The sequence below is a fragment of the Dicentrarchus labrax genome, unplaced genomic scaffold (assembly GCF_905237075.1).
Source record: "Dicentrarchus labrax unplaced genomic scaffold, dlabrax2021, whole genome shotgun sequence".
In the NCBI taxonomy this organism is placed as follows: domain Eukaryota; kingdom Metazoa; phylum Chordata; class Actinopteri; family Moronidae; genus Dicentrarchus; species Dicentrarchus labrax.
Genome location: NW_026136713.1, coordinates 12,169,069 through 12,196,601, shown reverse-complemented (window position 1 = coordinate 12,196,601; position 27,533 = coordinate 12,169,069). Strand labels below are relative to the sequence as shown.

General features: G+C 42.5%; 3 protein-coding genes across 10 annotated transcripts; 1 reads left to right on the top strand and 2 right to left on the bottom strand.

Annotated features, from left to right (window-relative positions):
• Positions 1-219: 219 nt before the first annotated feature.
• LOC127375152 (C-terminal binding protein 1) lies at positions 220-14,567 on the bottom strand. 6 transcript variants are annotated; one of them, XM_051420988.1, is made up of 11 exons: positions 14,460-14,567; positions 13,214-13,263; positions 12,772-12,915; positions 9,032-9,186; positions 8,713-8,857; positions 8,404-8,610; positions 7,943-8,157; positions 7,188-7,318; positions 6,975-7,102; positions 4,354-4,471; positions 220-4,227 (listed from the first exon to the last, which is right to left on the bottom strand). In XM_051420988.1, exons 3-11 carry the CDS (start codon positions 12,830-12,832, stop codon positions 4,047-4,049), a joined length of 1,341 nt encoding a protein of 446 aa, XP_051276948.1. In that variant the 5' UTR covers positions 12,833-12,915; positions 13,214-13,263; positions 14,460-14,567; the 3' UTR covers positions 220-4,046. The 6 variants fall into 6 exon arrangements, with proteins under 6 accessions (XP_051276948.1, XP_051276950.1, XP_051276947.1 ...); XM_051420990.1 differs by lacking the exon at positions 14,460-14,567 and adding an exon at positions 13,757-14,238; XM_051420987.1 differs by lacking the exon at positions 14,460-14,567 and adding an exon at positions 13,862-14,238.
• On the top strand, positions 14,552-27,533 carry phykpl (5-phosphohydroxy-L-lysine phospho-lyase). 2 transcript variants are annotated; one of them, XM_051420993.1, is made up of 13 exons: positions 14,552-14,691; positions 22,455-22,573; positions 22,708-22,867; positions 22,960-23,034; positions 23,120-23,207; positions 23,297-23,413; positions 23,524-23,606; positions 23,698-23,923; positions 24,577-24,731; positions 26,392-26,481; positions 26,626-26,759; positions 26,940-26,984; positions 27,337-27,533. In XM_051420993.1, coding segments are annotated over exons 1-12 (1,293 nt in total). In that variant the 5' UTR covers positions 14,552-14,689; the 3' UTR covers position 26,984; positions 27,337-27,533. The 2 variants fall into 2 exon arrangements, with proteins under 2 accessions (XP_051276953.1, XP_051276952.1); XM_051420992.1 differs by lacking the exon at positions 14,552-14,691 and adding an exon at positions 22,119-22,325.
• On the bottom strand, positions 15,049-21,723 carry LOC127375154 (protein FAM53C). Of its 2 annotated transcripts, none has more exons than XM_051420994.1 (5): positions 21,638-21,723; positions 19,293-19,541; positions 19,136-19,196; positions 18,246-19,054; positions 15,049-17,143 (listed from the first exon to the last, which is right to left on the bottom strand). In XM_051420994.1, the coding sequence occupies exons 2-5, from the start codon at positions 19,374-19,376 to the stop codon at positions 16,892-16,894; spliced, it is 1,206 nt and encodes a 401-aa protein (XP_051276954.1). In that variant the 5' UTR covers positions 19,377-19,541; positions 21,638-21,723; the 3' UTR covers positions 15,049-16,891. The 2 variants fall into 2 exon arrangements, with proteins under 2 accessions (XP_051276954.1, XP_051276955.1); XM_051420995.1 differs by lacking the exon at positions 21,638-21,723 and adding an exon at positions 20,687-21,435.

Here is a 27,533-nt window from a genome sequence, read left to right as displayed (position 1 = left end):
CCACTCATAAAGCTGTGCCTGTTCTGGCACTGCATAACCCCTCGCTGCCATATAAAAGAGCTGACAAACTGTGGTAATTAATAATTTTGTTGACGGCAAAATCTCTGTAAACACAGCTCAATGTGCAGAGGTGTAATCACCAACTTACTGACCACTAAAGGAACCCTTACACCCTTATACTGTTATTTATAAAAAAGGTAAAAACAACTGAGCACAAGCTTAATTTTTAAGATTTTATTAAAATACGGTGTGGAGTTTACCATCGGAAGTTACCATCACAAACATGATTGTTTCTAATAAAAAAGTAAACAAAACAAAAATAAAGCTTAAGAGCCTAGTTACAGGAGATTTTTTTTGTTTGTTTTTTTTGTTTGTTTTTGCAGTCTGGTGAAAGAAAAAAACAAAAAACAAAAAATCAATTCACAATGAGAGTGAGTGAAAAAAAAAAAAAAAAAAAAAAAAAAAACACGTTCACATGTTGTAAAAATACATTTCCCAATTTTAACATTACACACAGTCACTTTCAAACATTCATTCATTCCTTGTTAGATGGTTAGATGTCAGTGCCAAAACAAAGCAAAACAAAAAAAAGTTCAGACCTGTGCACAAAAGGGGAGGAAAGGGGGAGACGAGGGGAAAGTTGTTTCTAAAAACGCAGGAGGCTGTTCTATATTCTGAGGGCGGAAAAACTTGGGACGAGGGACACGAGACAGAGGGCGACTGCTGGAGGATATGTGTGCATTTGAACCCTGAGAGAGAAAAAGTGACCGATTCTTAATATTCTGCTTTTTTTTTTTTTTTTTTTTGACAGACCACACCAGTGTCCGCTATGCCCTCCCCCTCCCAGCCCCACTGGGGCTCCGGCAGCACCATGAAAGACGCTGTTAGAGCCCCAGTGTGGTGTTGGTGGTGAAAGGGTGGGTGAGGGCATTCTCACACCCAAGAGTGAAATATCAGCTGTGGCTTTGTGAGCATACACACTGTGCTTATCTGTTAGCCTAGGCACATACACACTGCCGGGCTGACTTGAACTTTAAAAAAAATAATAAAAATAAAAATTAAGAAAAACAAAAAGACAACCTTACTTACTAATGCAGAGTAAGAATTCACACTGGATTTTACGTGTTCATGTTAAAAACAAACTGTCTAAACGAGGCTAAATGTGGTTCATCGCTGAAAAAAGAAACGCAAGGTGCTGCAGACTTTAGGTGTGAGAAGCGGCCTTGATTGTGGCCGGTTCTTTTCAACTGGGTGTGTCTGACTTCACCTGCTGTGGTCAACTGTATTAAGGCAGTGAGTGGTTCCATGGCGACTTTCTATAACAGCTACTTTTACAGGGAGAGAATAAGTAAGGCCCAGAGGATAATAGCTGGAAAGGACAGTTGGGATAAGACGGCGGGCGGGGGGAGGGGGACGACAAAATAATAATAAAAAATAAAAATAAAAAATCACCAGGAGAGGGATCTCTTGTTTTCTCTGAAATGTTTCAGTACAACATGTAGAACACAGACAGCATATCCATAAAAATGAAATCCTACAATAAAACAGAATGGTTTTCATAACAGTGCACTGCTGAACTGAAAAAAATATATATAATCATCATCAACAGCAAAAATTTAAGATTACTATTATGCTCATAATCCGAACTATGGGGGTTATTTTTAAAAATATATACTCATCACATGACAGAGGAGCCTAGCATCTCAGGACACAGACATGCTCCGTGTCTCTCATAGACTCTGAGGGGAAAACTGTACATCACTGGAAAACTGACCACGACAAAAATGGCAACTCGGGTTGAAAACACTCTGAGGAGCGGGGGGGAGGGGGGAGGGAGGCTGGGGGAGCAGAGGGAAACAGCAAGATGACACAAATTCTTTAAGCCAATAGTATTTCCCCTAAAACATTACCTCACATGCACTATAGATAGAGCAGCCTGACAATGAAGGGGCGGTAAAAAACAAAACAAAAAAAACAGCATCTACTACTACTGTTCTAGTAAAAGAAAACTAGCAGACCACGGCGACCGACTTTAGTTTTTCCTTATTTTTCATTAGCCAGTAAGATGGAGGTCGAAACACATCAACTACAGTCTGAAGTCTAAGAATGGAAAAGCGTTGTGCTGAATTTTCCACAATGAGGAAATAAAAAGGTAAAAGGCAAAGAGATACGCATTGGTTTTGAAGCCTGAGTATTCAGTGACCGATAGCGAACCTAAAAAGATTTTGTCAATTTATTTCATGGGGCAATGGTTTTTTTTATTGTATCATTACTGCTACAATTTCACAACCCTTCTGGTAAAGAATAGTAAAGAAGTATCTAGAAAATCTGTACAAAAAATAAAAGGGTATGCACAGTACATTCAATATCTGTTACTGAGGTACTAGAAAGGTGTTCCCTTGACACCAGGGCAACAGCGTTAAAGAGTTACTCCTAGGGACTATTCCTTTGGAAAGACAATAGCTTGTTATCATAACAGGGTGAGCGATCTTACAAACACACACACACACACCCCCCCACACACACACACACACACAAACCAACACACACGCATGCATGCACACACGCACGCAGCACACCACTGTCATTAACAAAGCCAGCATGCAAGAACACTGTCCCCTTGCTTCTACAGGGAAACTAATCTCTACTGTCCCTTCACGCTTAAAGGAATTGGTGGATGCATACTGGTTCATGAGCAGATGTGTAGGGTGGGCCATGATAGTGGGAGAGGAGTGGAGGGAGGGTGGGTGGGTGCAGGGTGGTGGTGGTGGTGGTGGTGCAGTGAGATCTTATCTTAAACAATAAGGCGGTAGTCGATCCCTGGTCACCAATCCTGTGTTCTGAATGTCGGCAGTGTGTGGTCATGTTCTTCATCACTACAGCTAACCTGTAACTGTCCGTCTGTTTGACTGAAGTGAGCTGTATGCAACTCTCTCCCTCTCTCTCTCTCTCGGCTCGGAGCAGTCGGACAGTGCCCTCTGCTGGCGAGGCTGCTGGCGTGCTATTTTTCCCAGCAAGAAAAAGTTTGCTGTGTTTGTTTTCTGTGTGGTTTTCTGTGTGGGCACGGTGTGTAAAAGACCTCACACACAGCACTCCAGCGGCTGGCGTGAGTAGAGAAATTCATACCTGGGTTGCTCTCTGATATGACGCTCAAAGCTATTATCTCATGACAAATCCATGAGGGACAAAGCATGTGTAAATACAGGGATGAATGTCCTAAAAAACTATGTATGAGCTGAGTGGATAAAACATACTTTGACAGTCTGAGAGAGCTACACGCTGACAGCATTATGGATCCCTCTGCTGAGCAAACTGACAGCAGTGCCAGGGAGAAGCAAGGGCCTAACTGGGCTATGGGGTAGCTAGATGCCTGGTGTGGAGGGACAGGATGTACGGTTTGTGATTCTGTCTGGTTTACTTTAGTACACATTTTCCCCCATCACAAGAAATGGTGAAGGGGGCAGAAAGAAAAGAAATGAAGAAGAGAGCAGTAACATAAGCCATTAATGTACAAAGGGGGGCTTCAACCTTTCTGCCTCTGTGCCTCTACTGGTCAGAGTCAGGTCAGGAGGACTGCAAGAGGCAGCAGACTGTAAAGCCTCATGTCAGAAATGCTATTTTTTTTCCATTTTTTTTTTTTTTTTTTTACAAACAAACATTAACACCTAGAACCACAACAGATCAATGTTCCATTAAAACAACAGCCAACTAAGGATATAAACCAATCCAATCATTGAATCCTTGAGAACAGTTATTGCTGACGTTGTGGGGGAGTGAAGGGTGGGAGGGGAGGGGGATGGCGGGTGAGTAGGTGAGATGAGGACGAAGATGGAGGGATTTGTGTTCGTGGGGTGTGGATGGGATGGGGCTAGCTGTGGATAAGTCACTCCTGGGCTGGTTATGTGATCTGTGGAACAAGACTGTGTAGATCCACATCAGGTCAAACTGGCGCTGCCAATGTACTGGAGGGTCGGGCTGTGTCTGATGCCGGGAGGTGGGGGTTGCTTTCCAGAGGTGATGGAATGTGCTGGCAACGGCAGGGGGGGCTATTGGTCGGAGGGGATGTCTCTGTCGGCTTCGGCCTTAGGTTGCCCCGGGGAGGGGGCGTGAGGGGGGTGGGAGACGGGAGCGATGCCGTGCGCCAGGGTTCCTGAAACCAGGCTTTCAACCCCTGTGCCAGCTCCAGGGAGACCCCCAGTTGCAACATTGATCAGACCTGGAGGAAATCTAAAACACAGATGTAGAAATAAATAAATAAGTATGTGAATCATGTAATAGAAAAAGATAGTCACAACACCCAGATCCACATTCAGCCTCATAAGCCTGCCTGATGTGTAAATCCATTCCTCTCACCTGTAAGTGGCTCCATTAAGTTCTGGGTGAACAGTGGCTGCCTCCATGCTGGGCCATTGGGAGGCTGCCATCAGATACTCCTTGTTAACGCAGTTCTTCAGACTGTCAGGGATACGTCCTAGCGGAGGGAACACAGACCGTTAACTCTTTCAGGTTTTCTGAACCAGAATATTCTGAGCCAACTCTGAGCTGTCAGTTTCTGCCCGGTTACAGCGCAGTCCGACACACCTACAGAGCCCCATATTTGTCTTTGACCATCTGTGACGTGAAACATATCTCAGTGTAAGCCTGGGTCATAGTTCATTAATAAAATTATTGTGCGCCACACACACCTCCCTTGGTGGCTCCTGGCTATAAGCCGAACTGCGGATTGCACGGTTGTAGCCAGTAGTTTAACTGACTTAGTAACATTCAGGAGTGCAGCAGAGAGCAGAGCAGTGAATGAGTCCCGATGTGCTGCTTCACTCTGCCATAACATTGACGTTTAATTCATCTGAAAACCCGCACACATAAAACCAGGCGGGTACATGTGATAAGAGCACACAGAACAGTATCCCTCAGTGGAAAAGCATCCTCACGAGGGAAACTTTCAGCTTCTTGTGCACAAATGCGGTCACATGAGCACAGGGCTGTGACGAGTGTGAGGTCCACCCTCCCGACGCCCTAGCAACTGCTCAACACTTGAATTTTGAGACTTTGGATGCAGGTGGAATTGACATTGGTCACTTTGAATACTGAACATGACCTTTGATTGGCTGTTTGATCGCTGACATAGCTGAAGAGAGAGCAACCATTTTCAAAGTGATGCCAAGATTGACGGTAGGCTACTAGTGGTTCAGTGGCACATGCCGATCCCTTGAGCGGTAGGCCACTCGTGTTTCGCCTGTCTATACCATTTCTTAACGGCAGCGGCCGGTTCAAAGTGGTAGGCCACTGTCAGACTGTCACACCAGTAGGTATGTTTTCATTAGTGTATAATCACTTGAATATAGGAATTGTTGCGATTTGGTTACCTTAGAATGAGCCGTTTTTATACAAACAAGCCGCGGGACGCCTTCCATGTTGAACCACCGTGTTTCTACAGTATCCCAGAACGGACAAAACAAACACTGGCTCTTGATTTTTTGTGGCCACCGTAGTTTCTCCTACATACTTTGCTGCTGTAAAATGTATGTTTTTCCTGCCTTTACTAATGATGTAATACAACACAGCGCCATAAATAAAAGCATATGTAAGTTTCTCTCGTTCATTCAGTCGTTGGGATATGTACAATACTTTTGAAAGGACAATAATCCATAATACATCATTCCCAACGTACCCAAAGCAAATATTAGAGCTCGCTATAGCTAATTGTAAGCTAGAATCTACAGAGCCAGGTTCCTTTATCTGCCAGGAGGGAAGAATATATATAGACCTCTGGTAACGTGTTGTCATTCATAGCATTCAACAGTCATTCAAAACCCAAAACTGGCATCATTTTTGTCTTACTTGTCACATTTGTGTACGTGGAGCAAAAATGCTCCCTTTTCTGCTCGCTGGATAATGATCTCTGTGCTCGTAGCACGTGCATGCGCCTGGTTGACACACTACTCAAACACCATACATAAACCTTTTCCATCACAGTTAGTTGTGTAGTGACTCAATTTGTAAAAGTTACCAGCCTGCTATGCTGTCCTCCGGCGTTTCTGTGTACAATAACGCGAAATGTAGCGTAGATGAAAAAGTGCAATAATTTGACGGCCTGAACGAGGTTCAAATTGGGGGCTTTCTGACTGTTGATTGGAATCATCAAAATTTAGGGGGCAGCCTTAATCAGTTTCTGCTTTTATATAATTTGCAAGTATAAAATGATATGGCATTTACAAAATAGCCACAGAGAATATCTGACTCTGATTTGCTGGAGTGTGCGTTATTTGCATGAATTGCATTAATACTCACATGTAGAAGGCTACTCATTTCTGCTCATTCTAGGAAATGGCTTCTCCTAAGGGTTATTTCAAGGCTGGTAAAAGAGTGTTTAAAGAGTATAATGCCGCAAAATATGAACTACAGCTGAAATCATTGGTCAATTAATCGATTAGTCGATCAACAGAAAATTAATCAGCAACTATTTCAACAATAGATTGCTTTCAAGCATAAAATGCAAACATTCGCCGATTCTCAAGTGAACATTTGATTCTTGTCTTTTTTGTGTAATATATGATAACGTAAACTGAGGTCTTTGAACTGTTGGCCAGACAGAGCAAGCAATATGATATCATGTTGGGTACTGGGAAATTATAATGGACATTTCTTTTTCTAGACGAAATGATTAATGAAATGGTCAAGAGGTTAATCGCAGGTTAATCAATAGGAAGATACAATATTTTGATTGTTATGTTGTACAATCAAGGGATTATAAACCAATCCTTAAAGCCCCTTTATACATGCACCTTAGTCTGTAAATGCTGAGGCCACAGACACACAGCCATAAACTTTGCACAGCCGTAAGCAAATCAGTGCTCCATGAATGAAAACATCCCAGTTGGATCTGTGTAGTTCCTGCCGGTACTGTATCTATACTAATCAATTTATTTAAGTGAAGCAACAGTCTTGAGCCTGTTTAGTGAAAAGCGTCTTACCGGTGATGGCGCGGCGAACCTCCCTGGCTGCTTCTTCGCGAGCCTCCACAGATGCCTGCTCACTGTACCAGGATGTGTGCGGGGTACAGATCAGGTTGGGGGCATCCTTCAGAGGGCCTGTTGAAAAACTGTTAAGAAGGGGAAAGGTTGTTACAGAGAAGAGTGATAAGGTTATGTATCATGCACAGATGTTCGGTGTTACTTTGTGGTTACCTGAAAGGTTCTGTCTCGTGGACGTCCAGGGCAGCTCCTCGTATCCGGCCCTCTTTCAGGGCCTGAGCCAATGCTTTCTCATCAACCAGGCCGCCTCTTGATGTGTTCACCAGGAAGGCTCCCTGACGCATCTGTATCACAGAGTTAGCAACAGTATGATTAAACTATGGGGAGCAGAACATGCCAGAAAAGGCTAAAACTTTCAGTCTGCAACAGTACAGAGTGAGATCATTTGGCATCATTTTTATTCTTCCAATCTATAACGCAGACTGTCCTATAACATTGAAACATTGTTTGTTTTAGGCCAAGTTGTCTTGACTGTCTAGACAATTATGTTCAAACATTGTTCGCCAAATGTCTAAGTCAGGATTTTACGTTGCATATAAAAACAGAACTGTATATGGTAATGTTAGAGTCCTATTTTTTGTAGATTATCAACCAATTGGTCTAATAGATGGTTCAGGATTCTTCATATTATACAAGCAGGAGAAGTAATTACACTGGACTCACATTAGGACAAGGCCATTGTGCTAAAACAGCTATTTACTTAGCAGAAGACAGTGCACAAATATCATAAGAAAAACACAAAATAAGATTTGATAAATGATCCAACACTTGAAAATTTAATTAAAATGATTAAATTTCATCACATGAGCAAAATTCAACATTGAAGGAGGTTGGAAAAATACCTACAAATGAGAAAGCAAACATGAGACTAAATGTGTGTTTTGCATTTTCAGAGGACAGCCACACACCTGTTTGATGGTGAAGTCATTAATGAGGTGGTGGTTGTGCTCGTTGAGGCTGCAGTGCAGGGATACACAGTCAGAGTGGATGAGCAGGTCCTGCAGGGTAGCCATGCGCTGCAGGCCCAGTGAGCGCTCCACACCATCAGGCAGGTAGGGGTCATAGAAGATCACACCAAAACCAAAGGCCTTAGCCCGCAGAGCCACCGCTTGGCCAACACGCCCTGGCAGAAAAAGAGAAAAGGTAAGGTTATTTAACAGCCGCTGAGCAAGCACATGTACAAAACAGGTCTTACAGCATACTGTTTGTCTGACCATCAACTGTCAAGCCTGGATTAAACACATCTTTACAAGCACTTCAGCACAAAATGTTTTGCTCAAAGTGAAAAAGACGAAGAAGAAGTGTTAGAATATGTGGCTACAATAGACACTAACAAATGTAGGCACCCACGACCATAATCGTTACTCACCTAGACCGATAATGCCCAATGTCTCGCCCCGGATACGAGCAGCACCGCCAGCTACTTCCCTAATCTGCTCCACACTAGAGGCACGAGTTCCCTCCCTGAGGGCCTGGTGCATCCAGGTGACTCGCCTGTACAGGTTGAGGATCAGACATAGCGAAGTGTCGGCTGTCTCCTCCACAGAGGATGCTGGCACGTTACAGACGGCAATGCCTGGATGGCCGATAGAAAGGAAGAAAGACATTAACCACTCTGCATGTTGCTCTCTGCGTTAGCTCATGGCTGATCGTGTGTGTGTTTACAATTCCACCTCACCTAGCTCAGCAGCTGCTTTGATGTCAACGTTGTCAAAGCCGGAGCCAATCCTAACAATTACGCGAAGGCCTTTAAACTTTTCCAAGTCATCTCTGGACAGAGTGATGGTGTGGTAGAGTAGAGCAGCCACTGCCTCGTTTAGCACCTACAGAAGTAATACATAAATAACATTAATCCTAATTCTAGACAGTTCTGCTTGAAATTAAGGGTACAGTTAGATGTATATTACTTTTATACTACATCAGAATGAAACAAGGGTTTCAGTGTTTTGCCCTTATGGACTGTGATTACAGTGTGGACATGCGTGTGTCAGCTTTACCTTCTCATGAATCTCTTGTGTGGACTGGGCATCGCAGAAGGCCACTGTCGCCACATCTTTGAGGATGGGCATTTCCACAGTGCAGTCACGCCCGTCCAGCAGGGCCACTAGGGGCCGCGGGTGCATTGGCCCATTCAGGATAGGGGGTCGGATACCTGGGTCCAACAGGAGGAACATAATGTTGGTTGTTGCACACAAGCAATAAATAAAAGAGACAAATTACAAATCATCTGTCTTACTGCAGTGACAGCTTGCTGAGTGACTGATGATACAGTATAAAGCTACCAGCCGCTTACATTTCAGAAACAGCATGGTTAAGCTACAGATTAGTGACTGAACAGTCCACGTTTTCCATGTCTGGACTTCCCAGCGTAAGGCAAGTCATCATACCCTCACACAAAATCCCCTGCTCACAGGGCTAAAGTTAACAGGGCTAGCTGCCACACTCTTTAGACAATAATAACTCAGCCTTTTATGACTTTCTTTTTCCAATGCATCCACCAACACCCTAAGAGAACTACCAACATCAAGAGTATGTGTGTTCCTACAGAGTGCTCTATGGTTACCAAAGTGTAACTAAATCTGTGATGGGGCATGGAGAGCATCCAGCATCCCAGCCTATTTGGTATTGAACTCCAGCTCTGTTTGAGAATGCACGCAACCAATATACGCCGTCCAGCTTTCATCGATCCAGCTCAACTCTGGACCCCTCTAAAGGGAAGGTTAGATTCTGGTTAATGAAGCAGAGCATTTTTTTATAACGTGTTAAGTCTGGGAACTTGACCTGCCACTGTATGAGAGGAGCGCACACAGAGGGGAGGGGGCTCAGATGGGAGGGGGAGAGGTGATGGAGTGTGGTGGCTGGGGGGAGGGGTGGAGAAAACTGCGGGGTCTCAGAGAGGAGGTGGTGGGGGTTCATGAGGGGGTCTGAGTCATGACCTAAATTCTGCTGTCTGGAAGAGTCCCTCCTTCTTATTTTTCTGTTCTCCCGTTTCTTCAGACACATACAAACACACATACACCTGGCAAACATCTGCACATTTTGCCCATGTACACCATGACCTTTTACAATCATGTCAACAAATAAAATGATGCATGTCAAAAACAAATTACCATAAATGCCACATGTCTGCCAATGCACTGGTGTTAAATTAGGGCAAAACAACACTAGCAGTTGTATCTGTAAATGCTATTTCTCTCTTTCTGTCGTCTTCTCAGCAGTTCTTGGCTCGGACTAACCCCACACATGCACCAGTACATACTATCTTGTCCCTGCTGGGTGACAGGTGTGTATGTGTGGGTCCCAGGGTGGGGGCAGTGTGTCTAGCTGAAACATTTACTTGGACAGACGGCGGGAGGTAATGGTAAGACTGCAGAGGAGGGAAGGGAGCTGGTAGCCGAGGGTGGAAAACAAATATTTGTGAACACTTCCTCTGACGTCTGAGCATTTCCCAATGCATGCATGAAACACACAGAAGAAAGAAAAAACATACGGTCTGGTGGCTTTATAGAAATGTACAACCTACTGCATTCCATTTAGCAGTGCCATTCACATTCATTGCAGATGGCTCAAGAATGCTAACAGGCCTACTGCTACACGCTGAAAGCACAAAGAGACTCTTACTATGCAGAAAAACCCAAAAGGATTTGTCACAAAGACCCCCTCTGAAAAAGTAGTTCTGGAAATATACAAGTAGGCCTACACACAGTAATTTGAGTCAAAGGACACAGGCATACCCGAGGCCTACTAAGCGCAAGCATGGCCGCACACACAATACAATTCATTCAGTGATTCATTCATTCTCCCTCCCTCTCCCTTTCTTTCCCCTCACTCCCTCCTCCTCTTCTCTCTCCCTCTGGCCGCAGTTGGAGGAGTAAGAGGTGAGGGGGGAGGGGCAGCGAACGATGATAATGCAGCAAGCAGCGGTACTCCACCCAGACGCAGCTAGACACACACACACACGGTTATTCAGTTCCTTCTCAACGGCTGCGACAACACCAATACGCGCTGAACATAAAAGGAAAACTGCGCACCCACAACTGCTCCACACCCAAATCTTAGATCTCTCCCCCCACAGTTCACAAATTTTAAAAACACATGCCAAAATAGAAAACACATGAGCACCGGGCCTAACCTTGCATTATGAAGTCTGTGAGCCCGTCTTCCTCTCTCTCTCTCTCTCTCTCTCTCTCCCTCTCTCGCCTTGCTCTCCCTCTATCGCTCTTTTTTTCTCCCTCTCTCTCTCTGTCAGCCTGCTCTTGGCTGGCTGGATCCCAGCTGTCATCCACGCCCAGCCCCTCCCCCACGGCCAGCGTCCAATCACAGGCGGCTCCATTGAGGGCCAGCCAACCAGCACTAACCTCATTAGCATAGCCGGGGCTGAGGCCGAGGGCGGTTTGTGCTGTTGTCGTTTTTTAAAGAGACAGCTGGCCCGTTTCCCTGTAGCTGCGGCCACGACCCTTCACCTTGTCCTCTCCCTCTCACCCGTCTCCAGAGACTCTACCAGACTGTTCCCTCCATTTTAGCACACCATTATGTCTGATGGCCATCGTCTACTCTCCACTCTGCAACAGTTCAAAATACTGTTTCTTCTAGAAATCTGCACTGTACCATCCATGACTGCATACACTTGTAGCAACATTAAAAGTTTACTTATTTTCTGTCGTCTTCAATATGAAATACAGCGCAAAGCTTCCATGTTTACATTCCTTGCATACCAATTAGGGCTTCACAGTTTACTTAAATATATTATCTAACATCACAATACAGCCAAGAGCACTATTTAAAATGTAGAAGCTGCAGTTTTAAGGTAAGGTTAAAATGTGTGGTCTACAAATCGTGTTCTCCAAATGTAAGAAAACATGTTTGTGCAGCACAGACCCTCAACAAATGTCACACCATCAGGATTTGAGTCATTTTTTCAGTGAAAATGAAAGTTGTGACGCAAAAGGATCACTGCCACCAATCATGAATCATATTGCATTATCTGTCAAAATAATCGCAATACATACACACACACACACACACACACACACATATATATATATATATATATATATATATATATATATATATATATATATATATATATATATATATAAAAAAAAAAAACCATATCAGCAGCTCTAATACCAATTTAACAAAGATAAATTGAACAGCAAACACTCTCAAAACACACAAAAGGCCAGTAAGCAATACAATAATGGTCGGAAGTCAGTTAACATTACTACTTCAGTTAGAAAGCACCACAGACCAGTATGTTAACCAACAACCTTTCATCACCATAAAACTAAAAAAAGGAATTTCATCAAAACCACAATACTCCTAGAGCACAAGATTAAAGCAACCATTAAATAGCAAACAATATGAACGTAATATAGAACTCAAAGAAGGCACAAACTTTAATAAATATGATTATTTTTCTACCTTAAATAAGCAAAATTTGCCCTCACTATGTTCTGCCTACATAGTTCACACACTTGTAGGCTGATGCTAAAGTGTTTTCACATGTGGACACAGCAAAAAGCGCATATCTACTGCCATCACGTATGAAAGACTATCGACCATCGAACAAGGCTTAACTGATTATATGAGTACGATGGTCTGGCTGAGTGGCAGTAATACAATAAAGTTAAGTTGTAACACTTGTAGAGATGTTACACTGACAAAATACAGCTCAAAAACACAAGCTCCAACATATTTACTTTCACTTTGCGTATGAAAACGTATGAAAACTCACCCTCACAAATGCGGTCAAGTCTCTGCCGCTTGACCTGTTTGTGTTTGTCCATCAGAGCCATAGACCAAGCAGTCTGAACCTGGGACAGGGAAGAACAGATCCAAGTGCTATGGAGCCCCTTTAACGATGTCCACTTAGTTTCACCTGCACAAAGATACAAAATAAATATATCACTTGTTTATATTTCCATATGCAACTACCCGAATAACTTGTTCTGAATAAGAAATAGGGGATCAAAACTGTACTTGACTGTACTTTTGTGTAAGTGACCATTAAATCCTGTAGTAAATGTAGTATATTCATGTGTAGCAATTAAAAACAAGGACGTGGTGCCAAAGAACTGGAAGAATCAATCACTCCCAGTTCATCAAATTAAACCCAGAGATATATTATATTACAGTGGGTTATTCCTTCAGTGACAGACTGTTAGTCAGACACTCACCTGGAGAACAAATGTCTGTTGTCCCACTCAGGTTGACAACTTACTTTACACTGTAAACAAAAGAAAAAGTATGTAGATTTTAAATAACGCCACACACACACACACACACACACACTTGGTGTCACTGCCTGTGGCTTGTTGAAAAGATTTCTGCAGGATTAGCAGTGAGTAAAAAATGTTTGTGTTATGTGAATCCCCCTTGTGTTTTCATAAAGGTAATTCATGCTTCAGGACTGGTTAATAACACACAATCACTTTTTCTCCTACACTATATTTAACCTGTTAAAAGAGTTATTGATCAGGGTTCACAACTTTTTTTGGGGGGGTCCAACTTTACTTTAAATTGCGAGAACAACGCGACTCTCTCTCCCAAAGCACACATAAAACAGTTAAAACACCAACACTGCATGTCCACGTTAGTTGACAGTACGAGCGGCTAACTTTATCGATCACTTCATAATGAACCTATCAATTGGTTCGGGAGCTCCTCGTTAGCAACCAAGTTACCGTTAAGTAGCTAACTAGCTTCTGGCGCTAGCTCACCCGTTTCCTCGGCTATCGAGAATAACTGTGTTCACTGAATGGTGTACAACGCGTATATGCTCCGTGCAGATACGTAAGTTGTTTAACTCTGTGTAGATGACAAACCTATCACAATTAGCGTCTTCCTTCTCGAGTGGTTCAGCTTGCATTAAACTTCAGAATCGCGATCCGAGCTAACGCTAACTAGCAACGGCAGCTAGCAACGGCGACGTTGGCTAGCTAACCCAAACACAAACATTTGAGAACTTAAAAGTGGCGTTTTAATATAAACTCCCGTTATTCCCGCTACCTGGCGAACACACGCCGCAGCTGGTGTTATTTATCTGCTACCAAAATGACAAGTGTGTCAAGAAGGAAGGAAAAAAAAAATAGAATAAAAAAGAAAATGTCCACAGCTACATTTATGTGGCGTTTAGCAGCGTTGCTAACGTTAGCTAGCCGTTAACTAGCGTGCTGCTGAGTGTGTGGGAGAGAGACAAGCGGAGGGAGGGAGAGAGAGAGAGAGAGAGAGGGGGGAGAGAGAGCCCATTACGTCCGATTTCTTATCAGCGAGGGGCGCTACAATGTAAAATATCTGACCCAGAAGCTTTTTAAAAAATGATAAATCTCACAGGGAGAGGTGAATCGCCCACAGGACTGAACTCAAGCAGGACTACTTTTTTAACCCAGTGAGTGAATCTTGCAAAAATTGTCAGGTATTTACCCCGGATAAACTCTTTCAAGAGTGCTGAGACAGTGTGCGTGCGTCGGTGGTGTTCCCTCTCTCTCCCGATCGCCATGAAATTAGACAAAAGAGGAAGTGGCTTGTTGGTGGGGGGGTCAGGGCCGTCTGAAAAAGCATCAGTGGACTGAAATGAGCGCCCTCACCTTCCACGGCGGAACGGCAGTCTGACACAGAGACGCAGGACTCCTCCGGTGCAACAGGCCCTGCGTATGTAAGTATAAAACATGGTGTACTTTAACTTTATCCGCTGTTGAGTGTGTTCAGACTTACAAGTGTTTATTTATTGTTGAAATAATAAGGGGTTGTTGCTTTGTTGCAGCGAGTTTATAAGTTAGGAACTAACTTATAAACTAACTTTGTTGTTTTTTTTTTTTTCTCAGAACAGTTTATTTAGCTGCCAGTAAATTAATATTAATAATCAATTTATTATAAAACAATAATAATCAGTATTATACTAAAATCACCCACTAGGTGTCACAGTAGTATAATAATCTATTGGGAGCTGTTTTCATTTGACTTTATATTTCTTTTAATGAAGACAAGAAACTTTTTGGGAAAAAAAAAAAAATATCATTCTCTATTAAATTTTATTTGTACATAAATTGTGCAACAGGAATATTTCTATCTGAAAACACATGAAAAATCATTTCTGAAAGGCCACCAAATCATCTGCGTCACTACCGCCTTTGTCACATACACTCAGAATTGGCTCGACGTGTGTACTCACTCTAAACCGCTGTACAGTACATTACATTGTGCCCTATGGAGTCCAGCTGCAGCATCGATTCAGTTATTCAATCGACTGTTATAGTGCATGTGCCACCTGTTCAAAAATATCTGAATCAGCGCTAAATGGAGACTGCAAAAATTGTCTGGCTGTGAAAAGAAGACCAGAGCACCAAGAACTCTGTGTTTTAAGCTTAAGGCATGGTCAGTTTACAGTATCATCAGTATTATTGTTGACAAGTTGTGTTAATGTTCAAGCAATTGTGAAAACTCCCAAAAGAAAAAATATATACGAACAAAAAGGTGGACGAGAAGAGCTTCCCTTTGATGATGTCGAGTGACACCAAAATCTAAATCGATGACAGAACAGGGGTCTGTGAGGGATATAAAGGTGCAATATATAAAATGTAAAGCAATTTGCATTCATCGGATTGTAACGCAACGTAAAAAATTAGACCTTCCCTGACTTTCTTGGTTGCCTATGCCAGCCTGCGGACTGATTCCAGTGTAAAAGGATTGAGGATCGTTTTTCTGGGAAATTATTACCGTTATTGCTAGCAAATGTTAGTTGGCTAGCTTTCCAAATGACTTCACTGGCTAACACAGTCCATGATATCAACTTATGTATTATGAAAAAAAAAAAAAAACGCATTTGCTCTAAAAAGATGCATAAAAGACGTAAAAATAATGATTGCTTTAGTTGGCCAAGAGTGACACAAGGCAACCTAAGCTAAAGTTATCCAGCTACCTGTAATCTAGCTTCGCGGCATGGATCTGACGTTGGTTGCTTCGTAACGTTGCCCGATACAGTAATTTGCAAACGGCAAGCTAGATAACATTATAGATAGTTATGTTATTTAAAATAAGTAAATGATTGTAATTTATTTTCCACCATAGCAGCGTTCAGTCTTGTTCGTCACGTCCCCGTTCTGGCTGATGCTCTCGCCTGCAGAGCGTGAGCGACAGGATGCTGACTGCAGTTCACGTAACGGCCACCAGCATCATAACAAGGACTTTCTGACATTCCACATTGTACCTTTAAGGAACTGCAGAGAAATCCTGGAATGTATCCTGTTAACATACAGGAGAGCATTTACATATAGATACGTATTATTATCTCGTTTGGGCTACTCAAACATTATTCTGACCTACACATGGCGTCATTGTGTCCACCTTCAACAGCTCCATATGTCACATTACACAGTCATTTCATTTCCAAATTCAGAGACCCAAATACTAAAGTAGAATACACCACCATCGGATGTGGCACTGAGGATTGCTTACCTCTATCCCATTAAACTATTAACCTGTGTATTCAAATCACTTATGAGGAAATATTAAGCACATTCTGCTTACTCCAGTATATAGTGTTCTTTGATGACGATATGTAAGGTTATCAAGATGTGTACTAATGATTAGCGCAAATTAAGACTTGTATCAATATGAAATATTATCCAAAATTCTCTGTGCATGAAAACTAGCTTATTTGCTCATGCACATTTTCCCTATAACATTGTAATTTGATATTAGCTTCTAATTGCTTGGTTCTTTATTATGAACTCTGGACATGTGCATTAGGAGGGCAGCAGGTTCCCAAGGACTCTGCCAGAAGAGCGCACAAAGCCTACAGGTGTGCTTAACATGGTTATGAATGCAGTAGTCACACTGGGAGCACCAAGGGTTGGTCAGTTCTCTTCTATAAGGTTCAAGTCCAGTTCTGTGCAGTCTCTTTCAAAAACAATCTTTTGTCCTCCATCTATTACAGTCCTTTTTCTTTTGTCTTCTTCCTCCTCCTCTTCTTCACTTTCACTTAGTGGCCCAATGCTGGCTCGTCCCAGGAATTCAGCAGGGGAGAAGGCTGAGTGCTGCTCTGCCTGGGAAGACACTTGGACTATGCAGCCACCTGTACCACACACTAGGCTCTCATGATTACCAATCTACACAGGAGAAAGAAGCGTCAGGATTAGGTTATCATGTGATGATTGTAGCATTTAACACATGGGAAACGCCTCACTAAAAATGGGACCCAAATCTTATTCTCAGTGCACATTAATGCAGTCAGATTCAAGCTCATACGTCTCAGGATCCATGCTCAAGAGGTAATAAAATATAGCTGGTGCAGTGAAGAGATCACTGACAATGGCAGGAAGTGTGCATGGAGGGCAGTTCCTGTTTCTTGGTTAAGTATAGATTAAATGATATCAGATTTAATGGGCTTGGCTGACATGTGTCATCTGACCGATAAGGCAAATGATCTACCGAAACACCATTAACTCTGGAAACTATAGCCTTTTATTGAAATTATGCAGGTTACATAAAGGTTATTTAATCCTGTTAAATGTGGTAAATATGTAACTTACTACTTGACACACAGATCAGAATGTGTAGGCTAAGAGTGCCAGCAGGCCAACATACTGCAACCTTCTACCTACCTAACTGAGTGTGCACTCAGGGGCTCATCAATGTTATATTTGTGCAAAATAAGTGGTTGACTAAAAAAAAAAAAAAAGTCAAAATTGTCAGAAAAATTAAGCAGGATTTTGCCTTTGGAACCTTTTGAACTTCTCATATCAAGGCGGGGAGTGGGAAGTTAGTTTAGCTTTATTAAGCAATTGCAACCAAGCAAACCTGTAACAGGAGTCTCATTAAGAATGGGTCAATCTCTGGCTGGAACTCAGGATCAGTAGAGTTTATAATAGCTGGTTTTATGTATCAAAAGGGGGCTTGACAATTGGGTAAAATTGCCAGCACCTAAGACAACTCAGAACCCAAACCTGACTGATGTGAGTCATATGGAAACAGATCTAGAGGTTCACTTCTTCACTTACGGACACAAGATAAATACTAGTCTGAAATATGGAAGGTTGATGGCATGGGGGCCAAGCTTTGCTATGCCGAGCCAAGATGTGGGTTGCTGCCAGAGGCCTACGATTGCCTTTCAGAGGACAGAAAACATGGGCACTAGTGAACCCAGGCCTGGGTTAAAATGATTACTTACTGATCTCAATATATGCACCAAAATGAGGAGTGTGTCATCACCTGTGTCATCTTGCTGAAGTCAAGGCCTGGCCTGGGGCAGGGCAGAACATCTGCATCACGGCGCCTCTTCAAGCGAGGTTTGCGCATGTCACAGGGCTGTGAATGGCATCGCGGTAGTGCCGGGTGCAGGTCGCGCCTAGAGGAGGAAGGTGTACTGCAGGCTGAAGTGGGAGATGGAGACAGGGCTGGATGTTCCATTGCAGAAGCAGGGGAGGGCCGGGGGGGCAGAAGAACCACAGAGGGGTCCTGGATGAGCACAGGAGAGAGTGAGAAGCGACGCTGCAGCACTGAGTGAGAAACCAAGGGGGCTGGTGAAGAGGAGCAGGAGGAAGGAGTAGCAAAAGAGGCAGAACAGGAGCCTTTCAGTTTGTCACAGGGGTCCCATGGAAAGCTCCATGGTAGCGGGGAGTCAGAGGACAGTGCTAAGCTGAAGAAGGTAGGGCTAGAAGATGAGTGTAGGGATGAAGAGGTGAAGGAGGAACTGGGACCACAAAGTGGCAACGAGCTGGCTCCAGAGCCTGAACTAGATGCTCCTCCACTTTGACAGCCACGTTTGACTGGGGTCCAAACTTTGGATGCACTAGGATGCCAGGTAGAGCGGCACCGAGACAGGTCCTCTGGAACAGAGAGGGAACGGCAGTGGCGTTTTGGGGGAGGTGGTGGGGGTGAGCTTTCGAAAGCCTTATCTGTGAAGGAAACCTCCGGTCTCTGGACAGGTTCTCCAGAATGGGAAGATAGCCATAGGGAGTCTGGTCCACAGGAATCATCCAGAGGGTTAGCTTTGGATGATGGGTGAGCTGAGCTGGTCTCTGAAAATGCCAAAAGAAAGACATGAGAAAGACTTTCCTACTGATGGGTTGCAAATGCTGTACTTAATTCAACAAACTTGCCTTGTGTTGATCTACACGCACTCCATGAGACAGTGGGACTGGAGCCCACTGCAGGTAATGACTGAAACAGAAATAACATTACTTAAATTCAAAAGCAGAACTCATAAGCGAATCAAGGCTGGGGGGGACAGAAGAATTAGTTTTGCATTCAACTCACCACATTCACATTGAATGAGAAAGCCTTGTAATAAGGCTCTTCCAAACTCTGCTTACGGAGCTGCTCCGTGATAAGCGTCACCATAATTGTAGCTACAACCCAGGGATAGACATGGAGAGGATGAGGAGATCTACTGAGGGCAGTGGAAATATTAGTCAGAATCCTGGCGTGGTTAGTGGCGTCCCCTCCACACCTCAACCTGCCAGACTGACCAGCTTTCCCACTATGGCAACATCATCTTTATGCCACCTAGAGGAACAAATGAGAAGGGGTCCGTATGAAACAACGTCAATGATTAACTGAAAATGATCACACACACACACACACACACACACACACACACACACACACACACACGAACAGTAGCTTATAATTTGCCAAGCAGAACCATCAGGCCTCGGACAGTGTGGACAGGAGTGTAAAATCTGCTAATGGGGACTTTCCTCCACATGCTGTAGCTGTTGTCGAGCAGAAAGGCCCAGAGGGAGGAACAGATTGCCTCAATAAGTGTGTTTTAATAAGTGACCACATATTTCCACATGAGACCCAGCCTGGGAACTACATGCCGCTTCATTCACACATGAAAAGGCAGAAGTTCATGTTCACAAAGGCAGAGAGAGCACATGGATATGAGGAGACCCAGAACAAAGAAACACTTCACATTCCAACATGCACAGTGAACATGGAAATTTCTTATTGGGACTACAAACATAGTCTAGTGCAATGTAAAAGAAAATAAATAGCATGTCCTAAGTGAAAACCTTTAGGGCAATCAAAGTCAGTTGGGTCCAATAAACAGAAATGACAAGAGTTGTGAAGTGAAAGGAAGGGGGAGGGAGAGACAAAAAAGGGGGAAGAATGGGGGAAGTGTGTGAAAAATGAATGGGGATAGGGGTTGGAAGCATGCCACAGTATCTTTGCAAGGGGGACAAAAGAACAGTGACCAGGTCTCAAGGGCTTATATTACCAAGGCAAAGCCAAAATGGTGTGATGTACCCAGAGAGCAGGGGACGACAAGACCGCCTGCCTGCATGTCCAGTTCAATAAAACAAATTCCTCTGATGTTTTCTTTGCATGCAAAAAGCAAAGTTAGCCATTAAAATCTAATGGTTACTCAATCTAAAACATTTGAGATTAACCTGCAGTGGCTCATGGAAGAATCAGAGCTAAACATTTGCAAAGCACGAAACTAAAACTTAAACAGAAAGACAATATATAAACTCTATCCACTGCAATAAAATGTAACATGGCCCTTTAGCCTTTGCTTTAAATGTGAAACCTAAAAACTACAATACTGACACAAACCAGGCACAAATATAAAACTCCATCAACTTCAAATTGTGCATCTTAATCTGAATTAAAACACTTGGTGATATTTGATGAAAGAGTCCTACTCATTGATGACATTTGCCTCCACACTTGCTTTTGGCAGTCAGATGTGGCCTCCAGGGCCTTCCTCCTTGTGGCAAATGGTGCTACATTGCTAGCCTAGTTCCACATGCCAGAAGACAAGCTGCTTCTTCACCGGCACAGGGTGGACCTGAGACAGCAGCCACTGTTCAAACTCGGCACCCCACAGAATCAACTCATTTCCTCACAAACAGCCAAGAGCAGGGCTGTCAACCACCAGCTGATTTAAAACTTTATCACTTGTCAATCTTGCCTTACAAACTTCAACGTCAGCGTCAGTTCAAATTAATAAAACTATATTCTCATAACGACTACCAAGTCCCATCTAGCACAAAACGCTAATAATCAAGACTATTAACAGTTAGTTGGATTAATTAGTAGGTCTACCATGAGGACACGTCTCGTCGTTAGTAACGTGAAAACCAGAAAGTAAGTTAAAGGCAGTGTTGCGCAGCTTGCGCTGGTCTGAGAAACACAACGATTGAGTTAGCCAGTTAAAAACCTACAACGTTATCTCAAACCTTAGCTACAACTGTTTGTCATTGACAATGTAGCTACGACCCATTACTGCCTAAATCCGATACCGACTTTAGCTAGTAAACAAAGTATATAGTGGGCTAGCTGACCGACACGATGCAGCCCGTGGAGCAGCAGGTTATTAGCCGGTTCCTTTAGCTATATTAGCTGACAGGATAACAAGTGTCCTAACCATCGTTACTAGCGTTAGCTTGCTCACATTCGGTTTGTTTGCTATCGTTTAATAGCTTGTCATCGTACCCGGTTGTAGCCACGGTTCGTTAAAGCCAGACTATATAAAGGGACGTTAATACATTTAACGGCTGGGCTGATAATGGATATCTAAATCAGTTGTAGCGTTAGCTTGGCTACGCAGCCTGTTTGCAAGCTAACATGCTACAGCTGTCCTGATGTATTACCTGCGTTCAGTGGTTCCTTAGCAACCGAAGCTGCACACAGTGCACCGGGTAGAGGGCAGTTCGGCGGAGTATTTATAGCCTTTGGGCGATACCAATAGAGAGGTACTGTGAATGCAGAGCCTCAAATAAGCTATTTAAGGAAACCCCACAACACTTATATAGCTCACACTTCTCTAATATGACCTGTATTCATGTGTTCCCAACTAAAACAACATTTTTAGCAACATGTTACACTTATTTTGGTCGTCTCTGTCACGTGAACGGCCCCACAGTTAGGCCATTCTAAATAAAGCGACAGCATAAAATCAGAACTGACCATGAAATGTCTTTGCAACAAATAAACGCAGCTTTTTCGGATATTTACTAAAATAATATCATATATACCAAATGTATACAGCCTACCTATATCTGCGATATATATAAAAAAACTATTTTGCAGAACGCTTAGGTTAAGTGACACCGACTAAAACAAGTCTACCATTGACGCATGCGTGGTAGATGTCAAGACGAATCGAAAACAATTCCATAAAACGTTACTCATTATAAGTTATTACGTGGCTCTTGGTCCTTTTGCCTCGGCAGTTTTTGGTTTAAGGTTTGGTTTAAGGTTATAAACACAGAGAGAAAACATGGCACTAGATAGACTGAAGAAAGAAGAAACTCTCGCAATGAGGATGAGATTAATCGGGTATGGAGACGTGAAACTAGTGCTTATTGTGGGATTTTCTTCACACTACACTGTACTCATATTGTTCACACTGCAAACTGTGTGTTGCTGTGCATTGGGGCTGACACGTATTCACTTGTTTCATTACAGGCAATCATGTAAACTCTTTTATTCAGACGACCCTGTGAAAATACTAAGAGCAAGAGGACAATATTTATTCGATGAAAATGGCGAGCGCTACCTGGACTGTATCAGCAATGTCCATCACGGTAAGACATTTATCACTCAGTGCATAGCTGTAGATTTACTACTTTTATAAAGACTCACTATGCTACACTCCTGCCTCCTAGTGGCAGACACTTTAAATGTCTTAAAGTAACATTCAGTACCTTTTCTATTGTAGTGGGCCATTGTCACCCTAGCATTACCAAGGCTGCAGCAGCACAAATGGACCTCCTGAACACTAATACACGATTCTTGCACGACAACATAGTCCTGTATGCAGACCGCCTGGCTGCCACCCTGCCTGAGAAACTGTGTGTCTTCTACTTTGTTAACTCCGGGTAAATACTGTTTAATACACCCACAGCCCAACAGAAGCGTATTCCTGAAGTACCCTTCCGCACCAGTGGTTTCACATCTGTTTTTCTGACAGTTCAGAGGCCAATGATCTTGCCCTGCGCTTGGCACAGCAGTACACCCAACAGGAGGACGTCATTGTGCTCGACCAGTAAGTATTCTGTTCCAATGCTGCACGTTCACCCTCTGACAGTACACTTGCTCATCAATTACAATGAACTCTTCTTTTACACTAGTGCATACCATGGGCACCTTATGTCCCTCATCGACATCAGTCCTTACAAGTTCCGGAAACTGGCAGGACAGAAAGAATGGGTTCATGTGGTGTGTACATTTATAAGATCATAATTACACAAACTGCTGACCGACAGTGGACCCCTGCAAATCTGAATGAATGTGTTTCATCCTCCAAGGCACCCTTACCAGACACCTACAGAGGGATATACAGAGAGAATCACCCCAACCCGGGCCAAGCATATGCGGATACCGTGAAAGACCTAATAGAGGAGGTGCACAGGAAAGGTCGTAAGGTACGCTTTACCACAAACAACACACTTACCATTACAGAGACTCAAAATGCGGTGATAAACATGACCAATGCATAACATGTATTTACTTATTTACTACCTCTCCCCTATAGATCTCTGCCTTCTTTGCTGAATCATTGCCAAGTGTTGGAGGGCAAATCATCTTGCCCCGAGGATACTCAGCTAAAGTTGCAGAGTGAGTGGTTACTAATTTTCCAGGTCCAGTTTTTTCTCAGGCACATATACAGTAACGGTGAAAACCTGCATCTCCCTCACACTCTCCACAGATATGTGCGCTCAGCCGGTGGAGTGTTTGTGGCTGACGAGGTGCAGACAGGTTTTGGACGTTTGGGGAGTCACTTCTGGGGTTTCCAGCAGCAAGGGGAGAATTTCTGTCCCGACATAGTGACCATGGGCAAACCGATGGGCAATGGGCATCCCCTGGCATGTGTGGCAACTACGGTAGAGATAGCTGAAGCTTTCACAGCCAACAGAGTGGAGTACTTCAATACGGTGACTATACAGTAGCCTCGACATTATATTAATTAATGCTCCTTCAAGCTGGCGTCTGTAGCCTCTCCCAGCTAAGAGAGCCAGAGTAGTAATCCAGGGATATCTACGGCTTTTTGTAATAAGGAATACGTTCTTATAGTCTGACGTAAATCTTGACATTCACGGTATGTGATATCATAGTCAGTACTATTATTATCACTCAACTGATTATGTGAAGATAGGGTCTTTTCAATTAAAGAGGCAAAAATAATGTTCCTTCAAGAGTAATTTATTCTTTTTTCTTGTGGTTATTTTGATTACTGACTTATATTTAACATTAACATTAACATTATTTGTTTTTCAACCACTCTTTAATTTACCACTACAGTGCTACATATAACATACATTATTAACGAGGGCTGCAACTATCCCAACGTGACGGCCTCACAACCCAAAGCTATTCAGTTGACTGTCATATAGCACTAAAGAAAAAAAATTCACATTTAAGATTGAAAAATGACTCAAAGAAAATTAATGGATTATCAAAATACATGGCGATTAATCGTTGTAACTCTATTAACTAGAATTCCTAAAGTAACTCGTGTATAGGTGTACACAAATTTCTGCTTTTAAGCAAAGATGAAATAATTAGTTTTCTCTCAAACTTCCTGCAGTTCGGAGGGAACCCAGTGTCCTGTGCAATTGGCCTGGCAGTCCTTGATGTGATAGAGACAGAGGACCTAAGGGGAAACGCCACAAGGGTGGGAGCACATCTAAAAGATTTGCTCACAAAGCTACAAACACAACATCAAATAATTGGTGAAGTCAGGTAAGCATCCTGTGCATTATAGCAGTTTTAAAAACAATAATAAAAAGCTTGAACTGATGAAGAAAGTCTGGCCAACATTAAGTTTTAACATAACCCTTACTGCTACCTTATTAAAGTTCCTACACCACACTGACGTTTTTATTTACCTTGGCCAATAATGTTGTACAACTAGAATTGGCTGTGCTCATTTTTCACGCTGGGTATTTAACAGACAACATTGAGATGTGCTTAACAATGAGACACTCGTGCATCTTAGTGAAACACATACATTGTGATACCTTATCAATTATACAGCAGCAGGAGAATGTCATGTGGCCCCGTACATGTAAAACTAGTCCTTATTAGTGCTACAATGTGTAAACACAAAACATGACGTTGTCTTTATACTCTTCTTTAACAATTTAACTGTAATTTTGTTTTGTTTTTATGAGCGATTTTGGCATAAATTGGTATAACAAGGCATTATCTTCATTTAAGGTGGACCTACATTTGCCCAACAGCTTGACAGTTACATGTTACTTTTCAGATGACATATTTTTCTGCTAAAGTAAACAATTAATTGTTTTTTATGGGTTGAGGAAATTCTCCAACTTCTTCAGTGAAATAAACTATTTAAACAAAGCTGAGAACGGCTGTTCTTATGAAACATTTTAGAGATACGTGGTTCTCACAGGACAGCCGTAGCTGAGGCTACAAACATATGATGGTTTTGTAGAATCTAATGCAATGTTGTAAATAAAACTACCCAACAGTATATAAAGTAGTAAAGTAGTATAACATACACATTAATGCAGCATTAATATCAATCCAAAAACATCATATATAACAGTATAACTACTGCTGATACTTTAATCCAAGTTTGCTGATAATACTAGTATTTTTTATTTAAGTAAGGTTTTGAATGCAGGATTGTTCCTTGTCGCGGGGCATTTTCTTGTTTGGTTTTAGCACTTTTGCTTAAGTAAACGATCTGAACACACAGCTCATAACTTATACACTGACTTTACATTATAGAAAAGCCAAATGTGTATTAAGCAAAAATGAGCCCCTATCCCTACAGTTTTTTCCCAGTTCATTCAACCTAACTGATATTTCTGTGGTGTACGAGTTTTTTTTCACAGCAGACATTTTGACGTGTTATGAGAAAGCACAGGTGTTATTAATTACATCGACAATGGCTCCAGCTAGTCAAGAATCCCAGTGACCTGCTTCATATAACAAATGGGCCAAATTAATATAAATAGACAGCAATCACTCTTCCCCCAATAACAATAAGTCAGGCAAGGGCTCCATATTTAATATGGTTATCTGTTCTGTAAAGCAAACACGCTGCGTGATTCTGGGATTCAACCATTCAAGTACTGAATGTTAAACATGTTCTCATTAGGTGTTTGACGAGAATGTGTCAGCACGGCCAAGTAGGCAGACGCCGCATCTCTTAACCATGATGGTGGGACATTAATATAATATCAATATATGCCAGATGTCTTTAGACTATATTGATTACCATAACCGGCCAAATAAGACTTCGCCCCAAGGTTGTGGTGATTCATGAAGGACTTACATGGGTTCAAATGTGTCAACCACAGATCTCTTGCAGCATTTCCTGACTCAATCTGCCAAAAGTAAAAAAATCTATACGTCCTCTTTCTTTTAACAGAGGTGCAGGACTGTTTTTGGGCATTGAGCTGGTTACAGACAGGGAGAAGAGGACACCTGCCACAAAAACAGCTGCATTGTTGGTGAAGAGGTACAGGAATTGAGTCCTATACAGTCAGTTTGCTATTTTTTACCTGCCAGGAGAGACACATGCTGCCTACAACTTCATTTATTTTGTGTACAGTCTCCGCCACGTGGTGGCCTGTGATTTTACTCTATGTCCCATTTCCATTAGGTTGAAAGAGGAGGACAGAATCTGTGTCAGTACAGATGGCCCCTGGGAAAGCGTCTTGAAGTTTAAGCCTCCTATGTGCTTCAGTATGGAGGATGCAGAACTGGTGGTACAATGTATTGACCGCATCCTCACAGGTTAGATACACAAACACCATCTGTAGTCTACAGTTGCTACCACAGCATTTTATGTAGGTATGCATCTACTTGACATTTACTGTATGAGGAGTCTGAACACTATTAAAGATTCCCATAAAGACTTAATTTCACACATCCATAATTTCAGTGTAGAGTAACTTTATATTCTTGTTCTCACAGACATTGAAGCCAATGACCTTAAACTGGAAAAGGAAGACATCTAAGGTTTGTTAAACCTGTAGAAAAACTTTTAATTGCATCAGACATTGTCAGATGGTCACATTCATAAAGTTCAGAGGTAGAAATATGAATGTCTATACTTGAGGTTCCAGTAGATCAAACAAGTTCATTCATTTCACTTGGCAGAACATGTTGCTGCCCTTCACTCAACTGACCGCTGTGGGGACTCAGTCATTTTGTTTTTGAAATAGAATTACCAACTATCTATTAATAGGGTTTTTTATGTCAGTGCTTGAATCCAAGCAGTGAGAAATTTTAAACATTTGATGATTGCTCTTCATTTATGTAGAGCTGTGCAACCTAAAAGTGAAATATTGTGTTTCCCCCCCCCCCTCAGGTGTCACTTTAATAGAATGGGGAGCTGCAGTCACCTCACTGATGAACCCAGCCAATTGGAGGTTTATATATTTTAAAAGGTGGTGCAAGCTACAGCACATTACTACCACCTGGGAGATGACCAATATACAGGATTATGCTAATGCAACACTAATCAAAGTTTTATTTTTAAAACTAATAAAGTTAACACCTTTTAAA

Coding starts and splice junctions, on each gene's coding strand:
- LOC127375154 (XM_051420994.1), bottom strand. CDS start 19,376: ATGGTGACGCTTATCACGGAGCAGCTCCGTAAGCAGAGTTTGGAAGAG. Junction 19,197..19,292: donor TCTCATTCAATGTGAATGTG/GTGAGTTGAATG, acceptor TTTCTGTTTCAG/TCATTACCTGCAGTGGGCTC. Junction 17,144..18,245: donor ACTTCAGCAAGATGACACAG/GTGATGACACAC, acceptor TCTCCTGTGTAG/ATTGGTAATCATGAGAGCCT.
- phykpl (XM_051420992.1), top strand. CDS start 22,267: ATGGCACTAGATAGACTGAAGAAAGAAGAAACTCTCGCAATGAGGATG. Junction 22,326..22,454: donor ATGAGGATGAGATTAATCGG/GTATGGAGACGT, acceptor GTTTCATTACAG/GCAATCATGTAAACTCTTTT. Junction 23,414..23,523: donor TGCACAGGAAAGGTCGTAAG/GTACGCTTTACC, acceptor TCTCCCCTATAG/ATCTCTGCCTTCTTTGCTGA.
- LOC127375152 (XM_051420985.1), bottom strand. CDS start 14,535: ATGGCGATCGGGAGAGAGAGGGAACACCACCGACGCACGCACACTGTC. Junction 12,916..14,459: donor CTTGAAAGAGTTTATCCGGG/GTAAATACCTGA, acceptor ATCTTTGTGCAG/GTGAAACTAAGTGGACATCG. Junction 8,611..8,712: donor CAAAGCAGCTGCTGAGCTAG/GTGAGGTGGAAT, acceptor TCGGCCATCCAG/GCATTGCCGTCTGTAACGTG.